This window comes from Ictalurus furcatus, chromosome 2, assembly GCF_023375685.1.
Source record: "Ictalurus furcatus strain D&B chromosome 2, Billie_1.0, whole genome shotgun sequence".
Lineage (NCBI taxonomy): Eukaryota > Metazoa > Chordata > Actinopteri > Siluriformes > Ictaluridae > Ictalurus > Ictalurus furcatus.
In genome coordinates this window covers 32,827,938-32,847,781 of record NC_071256.1, presented here as the reverse complement: position 1 = coordinate 32,847,781, position 19,844 = coordinate 32,827,938, and the positions used below count along the sequence as shown (strand labels likewise).

At 42.0% G+C, this 19,844-nt stretch overlaps 1 protein-coding gene across 3 annotated transcripts in view; it reads right to left on the bottom strand.

Annotated features, from left to right (window-relative positions):
- The window catches only part of stat5a (signal transducer and activator of transcription 5a), a 103,038-nt gene that overhangs the window by 17,765 nt on the left and 65,429 nt on the right, over positions 1–19,844 (bottom strand). For 2 of the 3 annotated variants that reach the window (XM_053615305.1, XM_053615323.1), the window contains exons 1-11: positions 12,684–13,526; positions 12,125–12,252; positions 11,158–11,314; positions 10,838–10,927; positions 10,369–10,543; positions 9,859–9,989; positions 7,268–7,419; positions 5,315–5,470; positions 3,845–4,024; positions 897–984; positions 569–691 (exon numbers count right to left, since the gene is read on the bottom strand). In XM_053615305.1, the coding sequence (XP_053471280.1) occupies positions 569–691; positions 897–984; positions 3,845–4,024; positions 5,315–5,470; positions 7,268–7,419; positions 9,859–9,989; positions 10,369–10,543; positions 10,838–10,927; positions 11,158–11,314; positions 12,125–12,252; positions 12,684–12,719 (1,416 nt within the window). In that variant the 5' untranslated portion in view covers positions 12,720–13,526. Of the gene's footprint in view, positions 1–568; positions 692–896; positions 985–3,844; positions 4,025–5,314; positions 5,471–7,267; positions 7,420–9,858; positions 9,990–10,368; positions 10,544–10,837; positions 10,928–11,157; positions 11,315–12,124; positions 12,253–12,683; positions 13,527–19,844 lie in introns of those variants that run through there. The other variant, XM_053615314.1, reaches the window with a different exon arrangement.

Here is a 19,844-nt window from a genome sequence, read left to right as displayed (position 1 = left end):
AGACTGGTCTACACGCTCAGGTCAGCCACCCTCATTGCTCTGTATTAAAAGCTTTGAAAACCGACAAAGGTGTGCACAGCCGGTTATCATTTTTAAAGTACAGGATGCTTTATTATAGACTAGTAACGATATCCGCCAAGCACAATGGCACACGGTGTTCCGCCCACCTCACGCGCTTCAACCGGTGCAGCCGAACAGCCATGTTTCTAGAACAAATCATCTATATTAGGTGCAATACATGTACGATTAATGTAGGATTTCACATTCAATTACGTTCATTTGTGGGAATTATTAGTGTCCTGGTATGATTTGCATGAAATAAATCCATACGATACATTTTTTTCTTTTTAACAGCAGTAAAAAAGTTTTTACCATTATTGAGGGCTGTTACCATGGTAACCTGCTTAACCGTCACTGAGAACAGGCCTAGAGGGAAGGCTAGTTTAGATCTGTGGGAACATCGAATGTGTGTGTGTGTGTGTGTGTGTGTGTGTGTGTGTGTGTGTGTGTGTGTGTGTATGGGGGCTCCTGTTTATATTAATCACATCATTTCCCTGTTTAAGCTCACCTTGACCTGAAAAACCAGCTCGTTGCCCCCGACACTAAACTGTGACTCGAACAAGATGGTGAACTTCTCCTCGGTTACGGACTCTGCCCCACGGCGGTCTGAACGCTTGATCCTCTTCAAAGACTTAGGAGCAAACAGAGGCGGAGTGAAGGATTGAGTGTTTTAGTAACGAAGTACATCAGACATTTCCTAGTCTTTTTAAATAGGTTTGTATATAAAACACAGATGCAAAAAATGATGAACAGACAGCAAATTCCACTCAGGGTCCTTGTTGGAAATGACAGCTAATAGACTGGGATTGAAGGTGAACCCAGTTTGCTTCACTCACCATGTTCCTGAAGTGTGCAATCAGGGTGCCTGTGGTCTGGTGATACTCCATCACACAGTTATTATTCAGAATCTCTCCACTGCTGTCACTAATGGGCAGAGAGACGGAGAGAGTGTTCAATTTACGGACATTTTTACACTTGGCCTGAAGACTCACGTCAGCACCTACAATAGATTTTGGACTTGTCTTGGTAATCATCATCATCACAGGTTTTCACACAGACACTATTTTCACACAAATTTCTTCTGAACCATGGATTGATCATGCATGCTGTGAGTCACTTCTGCTGTGACCTACATACAGTGCCCTCCAATAATATTGTCTTTATTGTTTAAACTTTTGATCTTTTGCTCAAAAAACTCTGCTTAAAAATACTCTGCTCTCATGGATATCAAACAACTGCAAACACAACACAGGTTTATCAAAAAAAACCTTTGTTAAATATACACGTGTAACAATTATTGGCACCCTTTTAGTCAGTACTTTGTGCTACCTCCCTGTGGCAAGATAACAGCTCTGAGTCTTCTCCTATAATGCCTGATGAGGTTGGAGAATACAGGGCAAGGGATATGAGACCATTCCTCCATACAGAATCTCTCCAGATCCTTCAAATGTCGAGGTCCACGCTGGTGGACTCTCCTCTTCAGTTCACCCCACAGGTTTTCTATGGGTTTCAGGTCAGGGGACTGGGATGGTCATGGCAGGACCTTGATTTTGTGGTCAGTAAACCATTTTTGTGTTGATTTTGATGTATTTTTTGGATCATTGTCTAATCTTTCTGGCAGAGGCAGTCAGGTTTTCATTTAATATCTGTTGATATTTGATACAGTCCATGATGCCATGTATCCTAACAAAATGTCCAGGTCCTCTGGCAGATAAACAGCCCCAAAACATTAAGGAGCCACCACCATATTTAACCGTGGGCATGAGGTACTTTTCCATATGGCTACCTCTCTGTGTGCACCAAAACCACCTCTGATGTTTATTGCCGAAAAGCTCTATTTTGGTTTCATCTGACCACAGACCCCGACCCCATTTGAAGTTCCAGTAGTGTCTCGCAAACTGAAGACGCTCGAGTTTGTTATTGGATGAGAGTAGAGGCTTTTTTCTTGAAACCCTTCCAAACAGCTTGTGGTGATGTCGGTGACTTCAGATTGTAGTTTTGGAGACTTTCTGACCCCAAGACCCAACTAACTTCTGCAATTCTCCAGCTGGGATCCTTGGAGATTTTTTGGCCACCATCCTCTTCACAGTGCGCTGAGACAATACAGACACGCATCCAATTCCAGGTTGATTCATAACATCTCCAGTTGACTGGAACGTGTTAATTATTGCCCTGATGGTGGAAATGGGCATTTTCAAGGCTTGTGCTATTTTCTTATAGCTACTGCCCATTTTGTGAAGCTCAACATAACTTTTGCCGCACATCACAGCTATATTCCTTGGTCTTACTAATTGTTATAAATGACTAAAGGAATTTGGCCTATGTGTTACTTCATATTTATAACCCTGTGAAACAGGAAGTAATGGTTGAACAATTTCCTGTTCCTAGTCTTAGTGGAGGGCACTGTGTGTGTGTGTATATATATATATGGTTTTTCACCAGCCTGCTCCCCTCTTTCATACGACAGCCAACACAAATCACAGAGCAGCATATCACACTCTGAACTAATCACTACCTGCTCTCTTCCACATACATGAGCTCAGAGATGCACATGATTGGCTAGTGCCACTGTGATTGACAGTGGAGAGGAAATATGTTACCCCTCCCACTCAGAGAGCACGGCCAATTTTGCTCCCTGTTGCACCACTTGGGAGGCCCTTGCTTATTTACTGCTGCTCAAATACTGATCAATGGTTTAGGTGAGGCCTTTCAGTAAAAGAAAAGTAATTCAACGTTTGCATGCCGATGCATTGCTTCAAATATCTAGAAGACACTCTGTCTCCACTTCGGACCACAACATGTCTTTCTCTGCCATTGTTAAACTTGAAACAGGAAGTTGAACTGATCGTGTTGCTCAACATGGCTCTGTAGGCGCCATTCTACCACATTTCTGGCTACATGGCTGACATTCCTGCATGGCGTGGTCCACACTCGGGTTCACTTAAAACAAACTTTTTCAAATGGACCAAATAGATTTCACACAGAAACCAAGTGGAATCGGGTCTGCCAAAAAACCCCACGAGGGTTAATACGTGCTTAATGAGTTCATTATCTTTTCTCTTTCTTTCTTTCTTTCTTCTATCTGAAATGCAGAGAAACTGATTAATAATTAATTTCGTAATGGGTAGCTAAATGTTTTGAGGTAATAACAGACAAAAAAGGTGACTAAGATGGAGCTTGAGAGAATGAGGCAGCAACCTCAGCAAACATTTAAAGACTGAGGACATCAATGTCCTTAATCATGAATTGCAGCTATTTGCAACCCAAAGACATTCTCATCAAGTGTCCTTCAGGCTTTCATGAAAGCTCTTTAACTAAACTGAATTAGAGTCTAGAAGATGAGTTGTCTGGCCCAAAAAGGGGACACATAACTACATTTCAGCTGTGCTAACTAAACAAATGAGATCTGGCGTATTGGAGAGACGTGAGACAAATTTTTTAGGGAGATCCTGCATTTAGTGTTGAAAAGTCTTCCTGTCCTTGTAAGTTATCTACTGAACCCTATTTCATTTTAAACAGCAGCTCTGACGATAGTGCCAGTTCAGTAACGTTGTCAATGTTCACATGTTTATAGACCTGACTGTATATTACTAATTTGCATTACCTTTGGTGTAGAAATTTCATTAATAACTGATATTAAGATATACTGTGTGTCTTGGTCAATGAAACAGCCATGGCTAAGTGATGAAAATCATGTTTGTGTGTTTAAGTGTGTGCGTGTGCATTATGAGTGTATAAATTAGCACAGTGTCCGGCTCATGAACTGTGTGTATGCAGAACTCACTTCCGGGTGTTTTCGTTTTTGAGCAGCGCCTTGGCCTGCTGCTCGCTGATGATGGTGGCTTTCACCTGAGGGGGGTTCATGTGGACGTTGAGCTTTCCTCCCACTAGCAAACGCACTGTAGCCGCAAACTTTGTCTGAGTCTTCAGCACCTGAGGTGGCTGCTTCTCTATGATGAAGGTGCTGAGGGAAAACACACACACACACACACACACACACACACACACACACACACACACACAGAGTATAAACACCTGATAAAACACTGACACACACCCAAACCAGAACACACATTCTTGAATCGAACGGAGCACGACCTGCCTTAAGGCTAGGCAGTGTGTCAGTAATTTCATGCTAATAAGCTTGAAGCCCATTCACATCCAGCTACATTATACGCTATAATACTGGCTGTTTTACACAAGGATCATTGGAGGTAATTGCTGAAAAGAGTTGAATTATGTGTATGTGGATGTGATACTGAAATAGCCTGCATCCATATTCCGCCCTCAAATGTGATTACAGATTTACGCACCACTCGCACAGAGGTGTGTTTCAGTCAGTGCGTCCCAAATCGCACACTTGTGCACTATTCTACACCATTTTGTAGAATAAATAGTGGGTTCACACCGGAAAAACCCTCCAAAAATACTTTAAGATGGTGAACTCGTTCAACCGGAAAAACATGTGGAATGATGGACACTCCATGCACTCAACGGTCGCAGCTTTCCTTATGTAGCGGCTGGGGAGGGGCTATAGCAGGCTATATTAGGTTTACATGGCCAGCAGCTATAGCCACACCCACAACTTACTATGTTGAGTTTTAAAGTGTGCAAGCAAAATTCACCTGCGGAGACGACTACACCTCCGTCTGACGGTGACTGACGTCTTGTTGGGCATAAAAGGAAACATTTACATAAAACAGTAAAATGTACCAATTCATTTTCGTGATCTGTTTGGCTATTTCGCTAATGCTAGCACCGTCGCATTACGTGCGTTGGACGTAAATTGCCCTCGAGCGGGAAACAGCATACACTTCTGGTTAGTACAATACGGAAAGTGTGCCATCTGAGACGATACGACCCTTCTAAAAGTCATACACTAGACGGCAGAGTGTATAGTGCATAGTATAAGTATACAGTGTATAGTATGTCATTTGGGACACAACTAGTTTCATGCTTTTGTGACCTTTAAGTCGATTTTTCTAGCGCGATATCATCTCGGAGAGAAGCAGGATTAATGCCATGACGTCATGCTGAAATTCAGATTCGGAGCTGATAACGATTGTACATGACGACGGCTCAGAAACGTAGAAATGAGCCAGGTAATTCAAAGTTTAAAAACAAATAAGAGCACTTCGGACTCTAAATTCCACTGGGAGTCAGTGATGTTTAGTTGTCATATAGTCTTGTCATGGGAAAATCGGTATTGCAGAACCAGATAAACACACACACGTACACACATTCGGACACGTACCTGGTGACGAGTGCCGAGATGATATCAGTGATGGTGCCGTTGAGATCATTGAGAAGTTCCTCTATGGGCCCAGGGATTGGCAGCTGCTGTCTTAAATGCTCCGCCCTCCTGATCTGCTGCCGATTCTGCCAAATGGTCTCTGCGAGCTTCTCACACCTGGATTTACACAAATACACACACAAAGACATTTTTAAAATGTCGTATTAAATGGGGATAAATGGCGTGTGTTGATTTCAAGAGCGAGCATGTGGAAGGTTTTGACTGATTTCCGTCAATAGCGCTCGAGATACGCTAAGATCTAAAAACATTGGCTTAGCACAGAGTTTAAAGACAGACTGTGCAGGATTTCTCGCTCCCAGTTCTTTTTTTTCCTTTGAGACTCTGTCATGCTCGGTATCTTAGAGCAGGTTCTCGACTTGAATCAGTCTGTCAGAATATGCAGTTATACGCAGTTAAAAGAGTCAAATATATGTATAAGGGAGAGAGAAAGACAGCTTGCTTAAATGTGTTTGTGTGTCTGCAGGATGTCCAGTCCTGCCTTAGGCAATCCTATTCTCCTATTCTGCATGTGTGTGTGTGTGTGTGTGTGTGTGTGTGTACCAAAACTGCAGAATACCTATTCCGCCCTCAAGCAGTCCACTGTTGATGTGTATGTGTACAATGACCACAAGATCACCAGTCCTTCCTCAGGCTACACTGTCCCTGTTGTTGTAGTGTGTGTGTGTGTGTGTGTGTATGTGTGTGTCTGTGTGTGTCTATGTGTGTATGTATGTGTGTGTGTGTGTGTGTGTGTGTGTGTGTGTGTGTATGTCTGTGTGTTAGTGTGTGTATGTATGTGTGTATATGTGTGTGTGTATGTATGTGTGTGTGTATGTCTGTGTATGTATACATATGTATGTGTGTGTGTATATATGTGTGTGTATGTCTGTGTATGTATACATATGTATGTGTGTGTGTGTATGTGTGTGTGTATATGTCTGTGTGTGTATGTATGTGTGTGTGTATATGTCTGTGTGTGTATGTATGTGTGTGTGTGTGCTAGTGTGTGTATGTATGTGTGTGTATGTCTGTGTGTGTGTATGTCTGTGTATGTATACATATGTGTGTGTTTGTGTGTGTATGTATGTATGTGTGTGTGTGTGTGTGTGTGTGTGTATGTATACATATGTGTGTGTGTGTGTGTATGTGTGCTAGTGTGTGTATGTATGTGTGTGTATGTCTGTGTGTATGTCTGTGTATGTATACATATGTGTGTGTTTGTGTGTGTATGTATGTATGTGTGTGTGTGTGTGTGTGTGTGTGTGTGTATGTATACATATGTGTGTGTGTGTGTGTGTGTATGTGTGCTAGTGTGTGTATGTATGTGTGTGTATGTGTGTTAGTGTGTGTATGTGTGTGTATGTCTGTGTGTATGTGTGTGTATGTCTGTGTGTGTGTGTGTCTGTGTATGTATACATATGTGTGTGTGTGTGTGTGTGTGTGTGTGTGTGTGTGTGTGTGCGCGCACCATGACTGCAGGATGTCCATATGGAATAAGGTGGAAAAGCTGATGTTTAAGACATGAAAACAATCCCCAGTGCTCCAGTGTTCTTCCCTGCTGTGCTCAGATAATGATGTCTTTCTTGTTTATTCTAGTAGAGTGCTTCAGCAAAACTAAACATATGCTGTGCATCTCACTGACAAGCACCGGGGTGCATTTTCCATAATTAATGTCAAAGCTGTCATTGCCATGGAAATACCTCTTTCTCCAAAACACAAACAAACACACACACACACACACAGTTCTGTGTGTACCACAACTGTGTAAAGTTGAATCCTCCCTCAGGTAGTCTTGTAATTTATATTATATATATATATATATATATATATATATATATATATATATATATATATATATATATATATATATGAGTGTGTGTGTGTGTGTGTGTGTGTGTGTGTGAGGGTGTGCACCATGACTGCAGGATATCCAGTCCTCCCTCATGAGGTCCTCCGTTGCCGGCGAGCTGCTGACGTCTCTTCCACTGGATCAGCTCATCGTCGAGTATGAGTGTCTGTTGTTTCCGCAACAATGCCAGTGTTTTCTGGTGCTTTTCTGCCAGGCCCTGAATGTGCACACACACACACACACACACACACACACACACACACACACACACACACACACACACACACACACATTTAATACCAAGGAGCCATGACTTTTTTCTTTATTTTTAAGAAATTTTCAAACTGTAGCATCTCTATTCCCAGTTTTTTATCTTCAGTAAACACTTAATCCTGGTGATTCTACAGTCTATCCCAGCGTGAGATAGGAATACACCCTGTATAGATACTGGATTTGATTTCAACACTGAATCTGGATGCTGGATCTGGATCCGCAATCTGGATATCGGATACTGAATCTGTATTTGAATACTGGATACTGAATTTGGCTACTGAATCTGTATTTGAATACTGGATACTGAATTTGGCTACTGAATCTGTATTTGGAGGCTGAAACTGGATACTGAATTTGGATACTGAATCAGTATTTGGATGCTGAATCTGGATACTGAATCGGTATTTGGATGCCAAATCCGGATACTGAATCGGTATTTGGATGCCGAATCTGGATACTGAATCTGTATTTGGATGCCGAATCTGGATACTGAATCTGTATTTGGATGCCGAATCTGGATACTGAATTGGTATTTGGATGCCGAATCTGGATACTGAATCGGTATTTGGATGCCGACTCTGGATACTGAATTGGTATTTGGATGCTGAATCTGGATACTGGATTTGGATGCCGAATCTGGATACTGAATCTGTATTTGGATGCCGAATCTGGATACTGAATCGGTATTTGGATGCCGAATCTGGATACTGAATCGGTATTTGGATGCCGAATCTGGATACTGAATCGGTATTTGGATGCCGAATCTGGATACTGAATCGGTATTTGGATGCCGAATCTGGATACTGAATCGGTATTTGGATGCTGAATCTGGATACTGAATCGGTATTTGGATGCTGAAACTGGATACTGGATTTGGATACTGAATCTGGATACCGAATCTGTATTTGGATGCCGAATCTGGATACTGGATTTAGATACTGAATGTGAATACTGGATCTGTATTTGGATGCTGAATTTGAATACTGAATCTGTATTTGGATGCTGAATCTGGATCCTGAATCTGTATTTGGATGCTGAAACTGGATACTGGATTTAGATACTGAATGTGAATACTGGATCTGTATTTGGATGCTGAATTTGAATACTGAATCTGTATTTGGATGCTGAATCTGGATCCTGAATCTGTATTTGGATGCTGAAACTGGATACTGGATTTAGATACTGAATGTGAATACTGGATCTGTATTTGGATGGCGAATCTAGATGCTGGATCTGTATCCACAATCTGGATACTGGATCTGAATACTGCATTTTGATACTGAATCTGTATTACTGGATTTGGACACTGAATCTGTATTTGAATACAATACATACTGGATCTATATTTTTGATCTGGATACTGGATTTGGAATACTGGATCTGGATGCTCAATCTGGATATTGGATCTGAATTTACATTACTTAATCTGGATACTGGATCTGCATACTGCATTTGGATACCGAATCTGAATACTGGACCTGCATTTGGATGCCAAATCTGGAATACTGAATCTGGATGCTACAATCTGGACACTGGATCTGTATTTGAATACTGAATCTGGAAAGTGGGTCTGTATTTCGATCCGGATACTGGATCTGGGGCCTCGATCTGGATAGTGGATCTGAATTTACTTAATCTGGATACTGGATCTGAATACTGCATTTGGATACTGAATCTGTATACTGGATTTGAATCTGGATACTGAATCTGAATACTGGATTTGGAACTGGATTCTGAATACTGGATTTGGATCTGGATACTGAATCTGTATACTGGATTTGGATCTGGATTCTGAATACTGGATTTGGATCTGGATACTGAATCTGTATACTGGATTTGGATCTGGATACTGGATTTGGATCTGGATACTGAATCTGTATACTGGATTTGGATCTGGATACTGAATCTGGATACTGGATTTGGATCTGGATACTGGATTTGGATCTGGATACTGAATCTGGATACTGGATTTGGATCTGGATACTGAATCTGGATACTGGATTTGGATACTGGATCTGTATTTGGATGCTGAATCTGAATACTGAATCTAGAATACTGGATCTGGACACTGGATCTGTCAAGCCTATCCACCTTGTGCTTGTGTGTGTGTGTGTGTGTGTGTGTGTGTGTGTGTGTGTGTGTGCGTGTGTGTGTGTGTGTACAACACGACACTGGCTTTAATGCCAAAGCAGTAGCAGAGTGTTATCAGATAAAACAAACCCTCTGACTACTTATAAAACACCGTCCATTAGCTGTTGCTCTCGTTGCAGTTCCTCATCTGTACAAATTGTCGCTATGCGTCATCTCATAAAACAGTCTCGACCTAAACATAAACTCTGGGAGTCACAAAACGGGAACGTTTGCCTGTCATGTGTGTGTTTACCAGTCTGTATTTCTGCAGGGTGTTGGCTTCTCTGGTGAGCCAGGCTTCAACCGTGGCTCTCTTGCTCATCAGGCTCGGCTCTCGCAGCTGTCTGTCAGCGGGGGGCAGCGCGGCCAGACTCGAAAGCTGAGCTATGAGAGACACGTGCACACACCCCAAGGTCAACAACACACACTTACATACTTCCGAAATTATGCCGAGATAGTTTCAAAAACGAGAAAACTTTTAACTTATCTACTGAACCGGATTCATTTTAAACAGCAGCTCAAAGTTCAGTAACGTTGTCAATGTCCACAAGTTTATAGACCTGACTGTATATTATTAATTTGCATTACCTTTGGTGTGGAAATTTCATTAATAACTGATATTAAGATATACTGTGTGTATATTTAAAAAAAAAAAAAAAAAAAAAAAATCTTAAAAACCTTGGCCAATGAAACAGTCATGGCTAAGTAATGAAAAACATGTTTGTGTGTGTAAGTGTGCGCGTTTGTGCGTGTGTGTGTGTACCCTGTATTCGGAGACTCTCCTGATACTGTATAATGAAGTACTCCTGGTTGTGTTGAAGCTTGCGCAAGTCGTTCTCTGTGTCCTGAGTCAGGATCCTCAGCTCCTCAAACGCCTGGTTTATCTGCTGGTACTTCTGAGACATGCTGTCCATCATCCCGCTCAACGGAGAACTTGACTGTAAACACACACACACACACACACAGAGAGGTCTGTTTTAACTACAGTGTTAAAGTGTATGCTGACTCTTGTCAGCGTACAATGTAAACAGAAAAGATTTACATTTTAGAGTCTATATTTACAGAAATACGTTTTAAATATAAAAATGAAACTAATTAAGAAATATCGCCCAAATATACACTAATCTAGAGTGTTACACAACTGTGAAACCCAGAAGCTTCCGCTTTCATAATCAGAATTTCATAAAGAATATGTGTGAGTGTGTGAGTGAGTGTGTAATACTATTACTTACATTAGTAGCTTCCCTGACGAGTCTCTGCTCTGTGTAGAGAATGTGTTTGATGCATCTCACCAGCTCCAGCGGACATCGGTCGTATGTGCTCTGAAATACAACACGTTCTCTCCGTTTCATCTTGACTGTCGTCATTATGCATGTCCTCTCACGTATCCGTTACAGATGATCATCGTCCTCACCACTCTTATGCTGCACCTCTGTCTAGTTCATGAGTAGGAAGACGGCCTGCCTACATACTGCTCGTGTATGTGTTTATGTTTTGTGTGCTGTTGCTCTGAGGCATAAAGCAAGGTGTGTGTGTGTGTTTATGTGTTTACCTTTAACTGTGAAGCGTAGTGGCCTAGTTTGATCTTGAGCAGAAAGCCATCCTCTCCCATTTGATGTTCTGCTTTTTTCTGTAGTTCTTGAATTAGACTGTCCAGCAAGCGCTTGGCTTTAAACTCCTCCTGCGGGTTCTCCAGGTCGATAGAGTCCCTGAGAGATCGTCAAGAAAAATATAACAGTGTCATGATTAAAACCTTTTAAATACACGGGGCGTGGTGTTACAGGAACGTCTGCGAGACAAGTTAGTTCCTGTTATCATTTACGTTACAGCAGCTATAAACAGACTTTCCATTACCAGTCTCACAAAGACAAAAAATTTTTTTACCAAGAAACCAGAAACCACAAAGTCCTCTGTCCTAAAGTCTACTCCGTATTTTAAAAAAACATACTGACACTGGAGTCTCCTTCCACAGATGTTAAATAAACATCTCCGTACAGAAAACTTCACCATATCAACGATCATACGCATTTCTTTTTTATTGAAACATGTTTCCATGTAATCATCCATGTATTATTAGTAGAGACGCACCGATTCTAAATTTCTCAGCCGATACTGATAACCGATTATTCAGAGTGATATCGGCGTGTTTTCCCGCCCTCTTTTGATTGACAGGATATAATCCGCCCTGACCATCGGATGTTTTTAAACTACTGGCCGATGGCCCATAGCGGGGAAAATAGCCTTTATCGGCCGATACGTCGGTGCATCTCTAATTATTAGGCTTAGACTATGTAGAATGTCCACCATACAGGTCCATGTGTGTGAGCCGTTACTATAGAAACGATAACCTATTAGTATTAATAAGCGCATTAATATAAACCTGTGATTTGAATTACAGCCAGCACTACTGTCAGAGCTGCTGTATCATTTATTTTCGACACCTTCAGACCAATCAGATTCAAGAATTCATCAGTGCTGTGTTAGAGACACTTATTTGGTCATCACACAGAGGCACGTACCAGAGTTGGCCCTCTATCCACTGGGACAGGTAGTGTCGCACCTCTATGGGGAAATGCTGTCCGTAGAGAGACTGCATCTGGTGCAGGGCGTCACCCTGCAGCTGCTGGGCCTGAATCCACACCGCCATCTGAAAGAGCAGAGACAGTTGCACCGTTTAGTTTCATTTGAAAGCTTTCGATATCCTTGCTCTTTGATACGGCCGTTACAGTAAACCATTACAAGTTTCGCGAAAACAAAAGTACCTTCCCTTTTTATGGCCCTGCAACTGAGCGAAAAAGTAAAGCAGCCAGATTGCAGTCCTTTGGTTGGACTTTCCAGAAGTTGTTCACGTCACCATAGCAACCTTTGCAAAACAGTGAAACACTGAGCCAACAGTGTTTTTTAATCACTTGCTAATTATTACCATTAAAAATTATTTGCAAATGTCAGATTTGACACTATTATTCTGATAGAGAAAATGTGCTTTCTTTCTTCTTTTAAATGTTTTTTTTTTTTTTTTTAAATACTGGCCTGTCAGCCAATTCAAACATAACACGAGTTTATTATACGTTAACATACTTGAAATATTCTCCTTGGCAGAAAGCGAGGTCGCATCTTTCAACTGGTATTTACATGTTAAATCCGGTCAAGACAAGAGCTCTGGCTAAAATGTTACTAACATGAGATCTGGGAAGGGGGCGGGGCTTCCAGTGGGGTATCACTGTGCGTTCGAGGTCTCCTGGGAAGTTCGTATTTACGAGTTGGGAAGTCATAATTACGACGTCAGGTGCGTTCAAGTCACTTTAGTCGGAGCAAGATGGCGGTGCACTTTCTTTTAATTAACTACAAAAAAATACAGCAAGGTGCGTTTAGCTTTTTTATGTTTTTAATCAAGTTATGAAGCCAGTGTAAAGTTTAGCGTTACATACTATATCTTAATTGTACAATTCTATCGTATTTTGTGCGGGAAATTAGCTTTCAACAAATTTACCATCAACTACAGACGTTGCATCCATTGGTTCCGCCATGTTTTCTTACTGCCACGCCCCCAACTCGGAAACTCGGGGCTCAAAGACAATCCTGAGTCTCCGCACTTGTAACTATGATTTTGTTGGCCTCTCAGCCCACATCATTGCACAGCTTTAGTGTTCCCCTGCATCAACACACCTGTCGCGTCCCTCTCAAGCATGCACAATTTTAGGCTGCGTTGCAGAAAAGGAGAAGCGACGGTCATAAACTCGTCTCGGTTTTCCCAAACCACTTTCACACATGTTCTGTCCCTGCTGTTTCCAGATCTCAGTGTTGTACTTCTGCTTTCCCCCCACCCCATTTAAATGGAAACAGGATTTCCTGTCACAAAGAGATGGCTGGCAACATGCAAAGAGGATACTTTTACTACTATTTTTAAGATCAATGGTAAAATGGTAACTCAAAGAACAGGAAGTTGTTGGTGTGAATATAATTTCCATTTGTATTCTGTGAAAACAAAATCAGTAATCTTTAAAGCCTCGAGCAGCAATCGCTGAAAGAGTTCCGACGGCACACCATGTGACCTGCGACTATAGGCTTCGGAGTGGCGTCGACTGCAAACGTTTTTTGTTGTTTGTTTTTTTTAATACAAAAAAATAAAACATTTTGTCTTTATGTCCGATCGACTTACTTCTGCGCCGATATCGCCGTTCTGACAGCAGTGAGAACAGATTAATAAAGGAGAAAAAGAGGTAGAGAGATCACGTAAATCAATAGGGCTTTATTCCTAGTTTCTAAATCTTTTGGGATCATTCAAGTGCGGCATCACACACACACACACGCAGACACACATATGTGCACACACACACACACACACATTCCTAAACCAAGCAGCTGAAATACACAATCTGGATAAAAACACCAGATGGGCAGAGTAGATAAAAAATGAAGGTGTGGCACCAGAGAGTGTCCAGTGTATCTTCTCATGGTAATATCAGCTTATGCCTTCTGTTAATCGTATTTGTTTGCATCCTGATAGCTATCACTGATAGATGGACTGAGATAAAACGTCTCGGTGTCTGTCATGGGGTCTGTCATCAGCTGTAAAAAAAAAAAAAAAAAAAAACCCAAAAAAACCCCAACATTTGAAGCGCTCTGAATGTGCTGGCAATCAGATAATTGCTCTTTTTAAAAGGAACAACTAAAAAGTTTTTTTTTTTATATAGGAATGTTTTTATCAACATTTTGTTAACAATGAGAATTTAACCAATCGAGCAATGCACAACTCTTCTTTTTAACAAGGAGGGAGTGTAGATACGGCACCAATTGAAGGGGAAAAGCCTACAGATTTACAGATATAGAGATAAAACTTATCAAATAAAACGTAATGAAATAAAATAATAAAATATAAAAGGAGAGAAGTTGTGTACAATGGGTTATATTATAAGTTATCAAACCATAAAATGTTACAAAACAACACGTTCAAGATAATACGGAAGTCCTAAGAGGCCATGCATCATTATTATTATGATTATTATTATTATTATTATTATTATTGTGATCTCAACATAACAAAAGTGGTTTTCTCATGATCTCAACATAACAAAAGTGGTTCCCTTTCAAAGGGAACTTCGACGTTGCATTTAGCATAACACTATGGGAGTGCCTCTCGCGTGTGACCGGCATCTCAAGCTTGTGTAAAATCATGCCTATTTATAGGCCTGCCATGATCAGGTGATGTGGCAGTTAAGCGCGTTGCGTGATATAAATATGGCACCTGTGAACGGGGGGTTGTTTGTGTAAAGAAACAAAAAGACGCTTCATTTCCGCTCTATCAAGAATCTTATCTCAGAACTTTTCTATCCCTTTAAAAAAAGAGAGAGAAAAAAAGGAATGAGCGAGAGAGAAAAATATGAGTGAGAGAATTCAGGAAGTGTGTTACGGCTTGCACAGGAGACCGTTCAGTGGTGGCTGAGAAGTTGGAGGTTTCGTCCAAGGACGAAACTTCTGAGAGTAATCAGTGTCACGCGGCGATGTGTACGTGCTCTGAGAATTTGAGTGTCCCTGGTTTCTAGCCTTGGGTCACACTCTAGGGGTGTTTCCTTAGGGCAAGACGGTAATGACAGACACCTCCCTCACGGGCTGGAGCGCGGTCTTAGACAGCTGTCCAGCTCACGGTCTCTGGAGCGGCCCTCATCTGGAGCGGCATATAAATTTCCTAGAAATGTGGGCCATATTTCTAGCACTGAAATTCCTTCTTCCTCAATTGAGGTCACCATGTGTTTACAGACAACACACCGATGGTCTCATATATTGACCACCAGGGAGGATTATGTCCGCGCCCCCTGTTCAGGCAGGCGCAACTAATTCTTCTCTGGGCAGAAGGAAAGTTTGTCAGTGAGTGCAATGTACATTCTGGGAATATGGGGGCAGACATCCTGTTGAGGCAGGGGCTGAGGCCCAGGAATTGGTGGCTCCATCCACAAGTGGCGGAGTCCATATGGCGAGGTTTGACCAAGCGAGACTGCATGTCTTTGCCTCCGAGGAGACAACACACAGCCCGCTGTGGTTCGCCCTCACTCCTCCCGCACAATTAGGGCTGGACGCCATGGTGCACATGTGGCCAAGGTGACATCTGTATGCTTTTCCCCCGATCGCGCTGCTCCCACAAGTTCTAGCAAGAGTCCGCCAAGACAGTCTATGTCTGCTGCTAGTAGCACCTTATTAGCCAGCTCGAATATGGTTCTCAGAGATAATATCCCTGCTAGATGGCACTCCTTGGGAGATTCCCATCCACAGGGATCCACTGTAGACCAAGTGAACTGCGCAATAGCTACAGTCCTGGAGTTCTTACAAGAACGTTTCTCAGCGGGGTGGGCTCCTTCTACAATCAGGGTTTACGTGGCCGCCATGTCGGCCACCCATGCCCCTGTTGGTGGAGCCTCTGTGGGGCAACATCCTCTAACTTCGAGGTTTATGCGTGGTGTCAAGTGGCTGAGGCCCATCTGCAGGTCGCGCATACGTTCCTGGGACCTTTCTGTGGTCCTGGAAGGTCTGTCAGGTGCCCCATTTGAGCCCTTAGAGTCAGCCTCTGAGAAGCTTCTGACTCTAAAGGTAGCTCTTCTGCTGGCCCGGACATCTCTCCAGCGAGTAGGAAATCTACAAGCTCTCTCTGTTGCCCCTTCCTGCCTTGACTTTGCCCCTGGATTAGCCAAGGCCTTCCTGTATCCTATGCCGGATTATATTCCTAAGGTGCCTACATCGGCTGCCCACCCTGTGGTGTTGCAGGCTTTCCGCCCTCCTCCATTCCCCACACCGGAACAAAAGAGAATGCACCTGCTGTGTCCAGTAAGGGCTCTCTGTATTTACGTCCACCGCTCCGGCCAGCGGCGTAAGTCGGAGCAGCTGCTGGTCTGCTTTGGTGGCGACAGTAGAGGTGATGCTGTGTCAAAGCAGCGCATCTCTAATTGGATAGTGGATGTGTGTCCTGCTGCAGGGTGGTCTACGCCACACACATTCATTCATTATTACAGCCTGGATATTCATTCCGCCCCGGGCTCGAGTGTCTCGCAGTGACCCTCAGGCTTGGGTCTTTGTGAACAGGCCGTACCCTCGGTATGACGGAGTGGGTATTCTCGTTCCCATAGTGTTATGCTAAACGCAACGTCGAAGTTCCCTTTGAAAGGGAACGTCTGGGTTACGCATGTAACCCTGTTCCCTGAGAAGGAAACGAGACGTTGCGTAGCTTTGTCATACCGGGGCAGGCCTGTGAATTGCCTCTTCGCTTCAGATCATAGAGGCTGATGGCGCAGTTCACACGTGCCATATTTATATCACGCGACGCGCTTAATTGCCACGTCACTTGATCATGGCAGGCCTATAAATAGGCATGATTTTACACAAGCTTCAGATGCCGGTCGCCCGCGAGAGGCTCTCCCATAGCTCTCCCATCTCCCTTCTTAGGGAACAGGGTAACCCAGACGTTTTCTTGTGATCTCGACATAACAAAAGTGGTTTTCTCGTGATCTCGACATAACAAAAGTCGTTTTCTCATGATCTCAACATAACAAAAGTAATTTTCTGGTGATCTCAACATAACAAAAGTGGTTTTCTCGTGATCTTGACATAACAAAAGTCGTTTTCTCATGATCTCAACATAACAAAAGTAATTTTCTGGTGATCTCAACATAACAAAAGTGGTTTTCTCGTGATCTTGACATAACAAAAGTCGTTTTCTCATGATCTCAACATAACAAAAGTAATTTTCTGGTGATCTCAACATAACAAAAGTGGTTTTCTCGTGATCTCAACATAACAAAAGTGGTTTTCTCGTGATCTCAACATAACAAAAGTGGTTTTCTCGTGATCTCGACATAACAAAAGTTATTTTTTCATGATCTCGACATAACAAAAGTTATTTTTTCATGATCTCGACATAACAAAAGTGGTTTTCTCGTGATCTCGACATAACAAAAGTGGTTTTCTCGTGATCTCACCATAACAAAAGTGGTTTTCTCACATCATAATTTTATCATGAGAAAAACTCACACCTTAGGACTAGGTGTTGCATGCACATTGGCGCCTTCACCATCATAAATTTAATAATTGTCCGCTGTAGAGATGGACTTTATCGCCGCATTAAGAGTGTCCCAGAGGAGAACCAGGGTCACTATAATGTCGTCAGCGATAAATCTGTAGATCTGACAGCCTCCTTCTCAAGTGTCGTCAAGTCATGATCACGGGAAAGCGACAATTAAAAAAATAATAATGCATGGCCTCTTAGGGCTTCTGTAAGACATGGTATCCAGATACAATAAAAAGTATCTGTCGATGAATGTTCCATGCATGTCAAATACTCCATAGTGATAGTTTCAAACTTTATACCAAGCGTTTAACGAAGGTGCCATGATAATACAATATTTTTTTCTGGCAGCAAAAGACAAAATATCAAATAATCTGGTAGCATATTAGATAGCCACTTATAAGGAAGGCCTAGCAAACTGGAGAATGTTGATGTTTATCTAAAAAATTATTTCCAGTTCCACTGCTGTCAGCAACTACAAGACTAAACATTTACAAAATGAAAGACAGCAAAAAAGAAAGCGCTCAAACAGGAATTGGACTGAGAAAGAAGGAAGACAAATGAGTATCAGTTAGAGAAAGAGACCGCTTTCACACTTGCCATATTTTTCTCAACCTCCAGCACCCTTTTCTTTACATGTAATCCTAGAGAAATACTAGTATGTTGCTGAAAGTTTTGAAAAAACTTTTGAAAACCTCAGAGACGTCAGTTGCGTTTTACCTCTTGACCAACTCGACTGCGAGATCGGCGAGTGTGAAAAAACCAACGTGGAGGAAAGGTCTGGTAGAAAAAAAATGAGTCATGTTGTGAGGAACATAATATTATGTACAATCTGAAATATTTCAGTGGCAATATTTTAATACTTTTTTTTAAGCATAAAAAAGCCACTCCAGCCAAGGCCTAGTGTAAAAGATAAAGTATTTGAACACTATGTAATGTTTGCTAGGATGATTGACATGTAACCATTTAGCTTGAGCATTTAATGCTAGGTGCTATCCTCCAACATAGAGCTATTTTGTCGGTTTCATCGTTGTTTCTACAAACCTATGGTTCTGATACAGATCCATGCAATCAAATTAATTCAATTAGTAATAGTTCTACTATCAGCCAGATAATGGCCTGGGCGATGCCTGTAGTGCAGCAGGCAACGGGATTCGAAACGAGTACCATGTGCTGTACTTACAGCATATTTATTTTAAATACTGTATTAAAGAAGTATTTTGTGAAAATCATTGTTGTTGTTTTTCCCCTCTGGCTGCTCAAAGAAAGAAGGCAAAAAATAAAATCCACTGGTGACCGCTAACCCATGAGCCTACTAATAGTCCAGACACATAATCCGCTTGTCCTGGGCACCTGCACATCCTCCGTATCGCTGCACGTGAGGCTTCGCCTCCCACGGTTTTCCATAAATTCTGCCCCCATTTAATCGCTACATATTCAAGGCAGATGTGCATAAACGACTTATCTCAGCATGTATAATGGCCAAATGAGTCAAAGCATTTCAGAAAACTCAAAAAGGTTTCACTCAGTTGGATTTCATGTATTTGTCCTTTTCTCAAAGCAACATATTCCTGTTAAGTTTGATAAATATCCAAAAGTCTTGTCTTTATAACTTGGTACCGGACTTACTCCAGATGGCCTCATTTTCTCTCAGTAGAGAAATTCACTTATCTTAACAGTCTTCATCCTATACATAATGAGAGGACCCTGACAGGCACTCATGCCTGTGTTACCTTCCATTTTTGTGTTATGCTGTAATAGCTAGACCTGCCGGAGTCCCCCCTTGATCATAACGTACAGACTTTTAAACCCGTGCAGATGAGGGTACACCTGATAATCTGTCCTCTCGCTCTTTCTCTGTAGAGCTGTATGTGTACTCCTGCTGCCTAATGTGATGTCAGGGTCTGATCCTGAAACACTTTTACTGCTGTGGCTCCTCCAGTCCTCTGGACCTGCTTGATGGAGCCTTGTGACTCACTCTATGCTGCTGTGGATGGCCTCACATGGATACCCTAAATATTGTTGTTGATATTTCCACATGGATTCCCTACAGAATGGTTGGATAATTCCACATGGATACCTTAATAATCTGGTAGCATATTAGATAGCCAATTATTGGGAAGGCCTAGCAAACTGGAGAATGTTGATGTTCATCTAAAAAATTATTTCCAGTTCCACTGCTGTCAGCA